This window comes from Mus caroli, chromosome 6, assembly GCF_900094665.2.
Source record: "Mus caroli chromosome 6, CAROLI_EIJ_v1.1, whole genome shotgun sequence".
Taxonomy (NCBI): domain Eukaryota; kingdom Metazoa; phylum Chordata; class Mammalia; order Rodentia; family Muridae; genus Mus; species Mus caroli.
In genome coordinates this window covers 87,524,084-87,531,090 of record NC_034575.1, presented here as the reverse complement: position 1 = coordinate 87,531,090, position 7,007 = coordinate 87,524,084, and the positions used below count along the sequence as shown (strand labels likewise).

At 50.0% G+C, this 7,007-nt stretch overlaps 1 protein-coding gene across 1 annotated transcript in view; it reads left to right on the top strand.

Annotated features, from left to right (window-relative positions):
* The window catches only part of Xpc (XPC complex subunit, DNA damage recognition and repair factor), a 21,094-nt gene extending 15,090 nt beyond the window's left edge, over positions 1-6,004 (top strand). Inside the window, exons 10-14 of the mRNA XM_029478235.1 lie at positions 1,811-1,995; positions 2,089-2,258; positions 2,736-2,829; positions 3,770-3,859; positions 4,814-6,004. Coding sequence (XP_029334095.1) covers positions 1,811-1,995; positions 2,089-2,258; positions 2,736-2,829; positions 3,770-3,859; positions 4,814-5,023 — 749 coding nt within the window. The 3' untranslated portion in view covers positions 5,024-6,004. The remainder of the gene's footprint in view (positions 1-1,810; positions 1,996-2,088; positions 2,259-2,735; positions 2,830-3,769; positions 3,860-4,813) is intronic.
* The last annotated feature ends 1,003 nt before the right edge of the window (positions 6,005-7,007 follow it).

Below are 7,007 nucleotides of genomic sequence, written 5' to 3'. Positions count from 1 at the left end.
TGCATTTCAGTGACCCTAGGAACCAGTACCATAATGTCAGCGTTACAGATGAGAAGGCTAGAGTTTGAACAGGCTATGTCTTGCCAGGAGGCTTTGCAGTTACTGCCATCCTAGGCTCAGCAGGACTCCGAGGCCCTGATCTCAGCANTTGCCTCTGACTCTGACATCTTTAGGTTAGTTGCCGGTGAGAGCCATGAACTCAGCAAGGTGTTCCAGACGTTTCTCTGGGCATTGGCTCAATCACACTAGCAGAGCACAGTGGCCCTTATATGTACTTATGTTCCTATTTCAGATGGAGGTGGAGCCCTGGTGGGGCTGTAACTGGAGCTGGTGGTGGGCCCTCAGCTGGTGGGAAGGGGTGGCTGCCCATCACTTCAGCCCTCNGCCTCACGTGATCATGGTTAATGCTGTACTACTGTCTCCTCCTCCTGGGGCCCTAAATGTCCTTCTCTCCAGCGTGTTCTGATCTACATTTCCCTGTCCCACTCGGCTTCCCTGTAGCCTGCANGTTCTACCCCACATTCCNTCCGTTTTCCCCACAGCCTGAGCTCTGTCAGCANGCACTGCCTCTTCCCCATGTGTCCGTGATTGCTGTCATGGCATGGAAGAGATGCTCAGTGACTTCGCTGAACACTGCTGGATGGATGGACAGTGGCCTAGTGTGTTTCTGGCGCTGTGGTAAACACCAAGACCAGAAGCACGCTGGCGGAGGAAAGGGCTTCTTTGGCCTACACTTCATGTCACAGTCCATCATCGAGGGGATTGAAGGCAGGAGCCAAGGAGGAACTATGCTTGCTTGCTTGCCCAGCTAGCTTTGGTATAAACTTGCCCTGGCTTGGTTTCAGGAACAGTAGGCTGTGCCCTCTCACATCAGTCTCTCAGGTGGTAATTCTAAAGTGGAGGCTCCCTCTTTCTAGGTTGTGTCAAGTTATAATAAAAACCTAACCAGAGCAAACAGCTACCTTAGGAGTCTTACAGAATCAGAAGTCAGCTGAGTCCCACAGGGGTAGCTACGGTTATGCTTAGAGGAGTAGACAGTAGCTTGGACCATGCCTGAGAGCCTTTGGTGGGTTCTTCATCTAAAGAGTGATTTTCCAAAAGTTTTTAAAAGGAAAAGAGTGGAAAAGGTGAGAGAGGCCACATGTAGCCTTTTCCAGCAGCCTTTGCTGAGCTGACCCCTGCACAGAGCAGCCTGTGTGCCCAGGCCCAGGCNTCAATCCTTAGCCATTGCCTGTGCTGCCCCTGTCTGTGATGCAACCTCTGCTTGCCAGTCCTCTCCTTCCACCCCTTCACTACCCAGGAAAAACCTAGGTTTTGGCTGCCAGACATTTGTGCAGTGGGGGTGCAGGCAGACACTGCTTTCCACAGGTGACACTGGGTGGATAGCGATTCTCCACTCTGCAGAGACATGGGGAGTTACCAGGATTAGATCCTGCCTCCTCTTAGCAATAATCCATGGTACCTTAAGTGAGTCACTTCATCTCTAAGGCCTCTTTCTCACTGTAATGGGAGTCAGAACTTAGGACAGAACTTGAAAGCCTTCATGAGCTGTGACTTTGGGCACAGAATAGCGCGTGGGCTGCACCTCTTGGGCTCATTGAGATGAGTGGTTATCCAAATCATGGANGGCAGGCATGATGGCACAGCTGTGATCTCAGACTCAGGCTAGAGACCAGCCTGGGCTACAGAGCAAAGGTCTGCTTCACCTCCTTCACAGAGAGAGACAACCATAGAGTTCCCTGCATGGGCTGGCTAGTGCAGGCCCACCTGTGTCAGATTGATAGTGCTCAGTGCCTGGCNGTGGGCTGAGTCGTCGAGCAGGAAGCATTTCTTATAACCAGGCCGTTTCCTCTGGAGCAGATGGTGAAAGGCTTCTCTAACCGTGCCCGGAAAGCCCGGCTCTCGGAGCCCCAGCTGCATGACCACAACGACTTNGGCCTCTATGGTCACTGGCAGACGGAAGAGTATCAGCCTCCTATAGCTGTCGATGGGAAGGTAAGGGCAGCTCTGGGGGTGGGNGTGGGAGTGGGGGTCAGAGTGGGCTGCCCTGTCTCCCATCCGGCTACTCTGGCATTCCCATCTCCACAGGTGCCTCGGAATGAGTTTGGGAACGTGTACCTCTTCCTGCCCAGCATGATGCCCGTCGGCTGTGTCCAGATGAACCTGCCTAACCTGCACCGGGTGGCGCGCAAGCTGGGCATCGACTGTGTGCAGGCCATCACTGGCTTCGATTTCCATGGAGGCTATTGCCATCCAGTGTGCGTGAGGGGACTTGGGTGGCAGTTGGGGAGGCTGAGACTGGTGGCACACACTTTCCAGATTTGACTGTGGGTTTAAAGTCAGTCTTATCCCCTGATCAGTCCTAGCTTCTTGCAAGGAGCAGTAGACTCAGAGCACTGAGTGTCCTGGTCCCGCTAAACTGAAGCACTGCCCCCTTGTGCTACTCACAGGCTGGGGACCAAGGCATGGGCAGTGCCCTTGGCTCCTGAGTGCTCCTGGGTGAAGTGGGGACTAAGGTTGGGAGTTCTCTAGCACTCAGACAGGTCCTATGAAGGAAGAGGTACAGGCTCCCATAAGCCTGCCTCCTGCATAGCTAGCATCTATCTCTGGCTGACCAGGAATGTCCATCGGGGCCCCAAATACTCAGAAAGGACCATTGGCTTCTGAATAAGGGAGGAGGAGGGGCTGGGTCGGTGGCCAGCTCAGAGAGTTCATCTGTATTAATGTCCCCACAGAACTGATGGCTACATTGTCTGTGAGGAATTCAGAGACGTGCTGCTGGCTGCTTGGGAGAATGAACAGGCCATCATTGAAAAGAAGGAGAAGGAGGTGAGTTATATGAACGAGGGCCTTGGAAGAGAGCAGCAAATTCCAGCTGGGGTCCCTTGCCCCAGCCATTCCCTGCATCATGGAAGAAGGTGGGCAGGTCCTTATATTAGCTCTTCTGGTACTTGATGAAGAGCATGATCCTAGGAGTGAATGCTGGGTAAAACAGCTCCTACCCACATTCCATGTCCATTGTCCTATCCCCTACCTGCGTGCATGTATGGCTGTGGGCCCTGATTTGGAAGGCCCAGATTCTAGTAATGATCACAAAAAGACTTCGTTGCTGGTGGCTTTCTTTCTTTTTTCTTTTTCTTTTTAACATGGTGTGTGTGTGTATGTGTGTATATGCATGTTTATGGGACACAGGGGAGACACTCATGCATGTGGAGGCCCAAGTTTAATATCTGGACTCCTCAGTCATTCCCCCACCTTATTCACTGAGGCAGGGTCTCAATCAAACCCAGAGTTAGGCCAGGCAGTGGTGGCGCANGCCTTTAATCCCAGCACTTGGGAGGCATAGGCAGGTGGGTTTCTGAGTTCGAGGCCAGCCTGGTCTAAGAGTGAGTTCCAGGACAGCCAGGGATAAACTGAGAAACCCTGTCTCGAAAAACCAAAACCAAAACCACAACAACAACAACAACAACAACAAAAAGCCAGGGTTAGCTCATGATAGCTAGCCAGCTTGCTCTGGGATCCTGCCTCCACTCTCTGAGGCTGGGATTACAGGCAGGTTACCATGCACACCCAGCATTTATGTGAGTTCCAGGGACCCAAACTCTCAGACTTGTGCAGCAAACGCTTTAACCACTAAGTGTCTCCCCAGGTAGGGAGACAGTCTTAACCTGAATTCCACAGATCCAGGTGTCAGAGCGTCAGGCTCCGCNTTAATAGTTTTCTGATGATGCCATTGCTTCACCTTCCCTTCCTTTACTTTTGTCTGCAGAAAAAGGAAAAGCGGGCGCTGGGGAACTGGAAGCTGCTGGTCAGAGGACTGCTCATCAGAGAGAGGCTGAAACTGCGCTATGGGGCCAAGGTCAGCATGGGGCCTTTGTAGACAAAACAAACCTGGGGTCAGATTCCTAAGGCTACCACTCAGTTGCTGGCCCAGGCTAACGTGTGACGTCACGTTCTAGGTGGCTTTATATGAGGAAGCCTGCCTGTTGACCTCAGCTAGCTGCTCCTGCCCTGCCCTGTGTCCAGTTACCCTAATCTGTTACACTGACACTGAGTTCCATGTCAGCAGTTCAAGTGTGTTGGACCTTTTGTGTCTGCACCTCTTGGCTTCCAGGACTCGCAGTACTGTGACCAGCTTCCAGCCTGCACAGTCTACATATCTGTAGCACCTATCCACAGTACTGGGTATGGGGGAGGGCTTTCATCCCTGTATAGGCAGAACTTAGAACAGTTGAGGGATGGGTACTAAGTCAGACCCAGCAGGCCATGCTCTGAATGTTCTTTTCCCTTCCTGTTGCCTCTTGGTCTGCTAAAGACATTTTAGTCATGTGTTCCCTTGAATCCAGTTAGGGACCCCTTCATCTGGCTTATTCTCACTTGTTCTTGGCTACCCATTTACTGTCTTACTGTCTATCCANGACCCCTCCCCAGCTAACCCAGCCAGCCTCTAGGGGTACTGCCTTAGGCCCCTTAGTGCTGAAGGTTGGTCATAAGTACAGAACAGATGAAAATACCATGCATTTGTGTAGAGTAAGGTGGCATGCACAACAGCAGCTGTCTGCCCCTTAACTTGACTGAGCTGCCTGCCTGGGCATCTTCTTTCTACCAGCAGTTCTCACTTACGTACCTGCTTGGATGAGCTCCTAGACTGGAAAAGGCCAGCAAGGCAGCCTGGGCTCCCAAAGCACCACCCGCATGCACCCTTGCCTTCCAGGAGGCCCAGGCAGGCTCAAGACTGGGTTCTTCAGACCCTTATATAGTCAGTTATCTGCAGCTAACCATTAACTGTGGCCCCTCCACTGTCTTTCCCCAGAGCGAGGCAGNNGNTCCCCATGCTGCTGGAGGAGGACTCTCTTCTGATGAAGAGGAAGGGACCAGTTCACAAGCAGAAGCAGCCAGAGTCCTGGCTGCCTCCTGGCCACAGAACAGAGAGGATCCAGAACAGAAGCCCGAGTACACTAAGATGACTCGGAAGAGGCGGGCGGCAGAGGCTTCCCACCTCTTTCCGTTTGAGAAGCTGTGAAGCCAGTGTCCTCCAGCCAGAGAAGGCAGACAGCAAGCAGATGGGCTGAGGACTACAGGCCAGATGGGAGCTGTGCAGCAGATCAGTCTGACACCAGCCCAGCCAGATCCCCATAGGCTGGTGCTGGTGAGCTGCTGTTTGGACCACTTTCCTGGGAAATACCTTCGGATCCCTGGACCTTGGTATCTTTAGAAATGTGAGTTTGTTTTAGAGGGTCTTATTTGTTGCCCCAGCTGGCTTCAAATTCAAAATTGCCCTGACTTATACTTAGGGCTGAGATTACAGGCGTATACCACAATGCCTTATCTGTCCTTTATTTCTGTTTTTAAATAGAACTCACTGGGAAATTATGGGTACTGGAGCACTGAGACAAATCTTCCTTTAGTGCCGTTCACAACGCTTGCTTTCCTCTCCTTCAGACCCAGGGCATTTGCTTTTCAGGCCTGCCTTCCTGAGTCAGGTTTCCAGTACTGCCTGCTGCTCTTTTGTCAGAGAACACAGGTCACCTCTTGTCAAGGCACTTTTGGGATTTTACACTGACAGAAGACTAGAACAAAGAGCTAAAAATCAAGAATGAGAAAAGAAAACAAATAGAGAATTATGAAAATGTTCATAAAAGATTAGNTTTTGGTTACATTTTACTCAATTCTGGATGCATTTACTCTGTACTGATGATACATTTTCTAAGCTGCTCTATGCTCTTCTCAGGAAAGAGTCCTTTTATAGGACCTCCAGGAAATAAAGCATTTACCTAAAAACCCCTGGCTGCAAATTTTTTTTTCAGGCCTTAAACCAGCTAAGAAGGTCCGGCTAACAGATTTCAGTGTTTGGTTAGAAAGCACAGGTATTTTCACAGGGGCTNGGAACTCCTCACACACCAAGGAAGCGTTTTGTGTGTGACCATATTTGATATTGCTTCATCTTTGAGTCTTTAAAATGTTGAGTCACTCTTACCAAGGCAAACAAACAAAACACTTGGGGTATGACTCATGTTGGACACTGGAAGAGAAACAGACTAGTGTTACCATGGAAACTGCACTCTCGTACTTTCTGCACTAGAGCCCGACAAGCTTCCCAAACAGGNTTTCCTTTCTGGGGTTTTGGGTAGGCATGGAGGTGTCCCTCGAGATGCAGCCTATCCTGGGAGGTGTCAGCTGTAAGAAGGCATGATGGGAATGACATGTTAGGCTTGGAAAGTTTGCCTGCTCGAGAACAGCGNGGCAGTGCCTCAGATGGGAAGGAAACAACAAAGAGGTGCCNTGCCCCAGGTTGATTTACCCATCACAGCCTTGTATGGTGACAGGCTTGACCCCATTTTACAGATGTAGCAGGGTGGCCCAACAGCATGAGTCAGTAGGTCAGACTTCATCTGTGTGCCACTCAAAACCAGTGCTTTGAGCTGTGCATCATGCTTCTAACACATTCTCAATGTTCGTGAAGCATGAGTCATTTACTTTAAGTAAAGCCAAGACAAAGTAGACTTAGAGTGAATATCGAGCTGCCCTTAACAGTTTAAGAACTGAAGCCACTTAACAGCGATGAGGAGCTGAGTGGGTTGGAATGAGTCTGATTCCTTAAAAGAATGCAACAGCAAAAGACTGGCAAGATCCTATACCAAAAGATAAGTAGAAATTTATTTCAAATTTTAATACAAAGAAACCTCATGGTTTCTCAAAGACATCAAATTATTCTTCCATAATTTGCTCTTAACTTTTGAGCTGGCTGGTGAAAAACAGAAGAAAATGTTACACAGACTGAATCCCAAGCACTGTGTATTTAGCCATCACTAATTGCACTGGATTTTCCCAAACCATCTTAGGAGTTTCGAAGAGATTGTACCAGCATGCACTGAACAGTAGTAAATGTTGTTTTCATCTTAAACCCAGTAAGCCATCTCTGGCTGTACTTTTACCCAGCCAAAAGCACAGATACCATAGGACATGGGAAGAACTGTTAAGTATTGCTAGGGTCAGGGATCCTGACA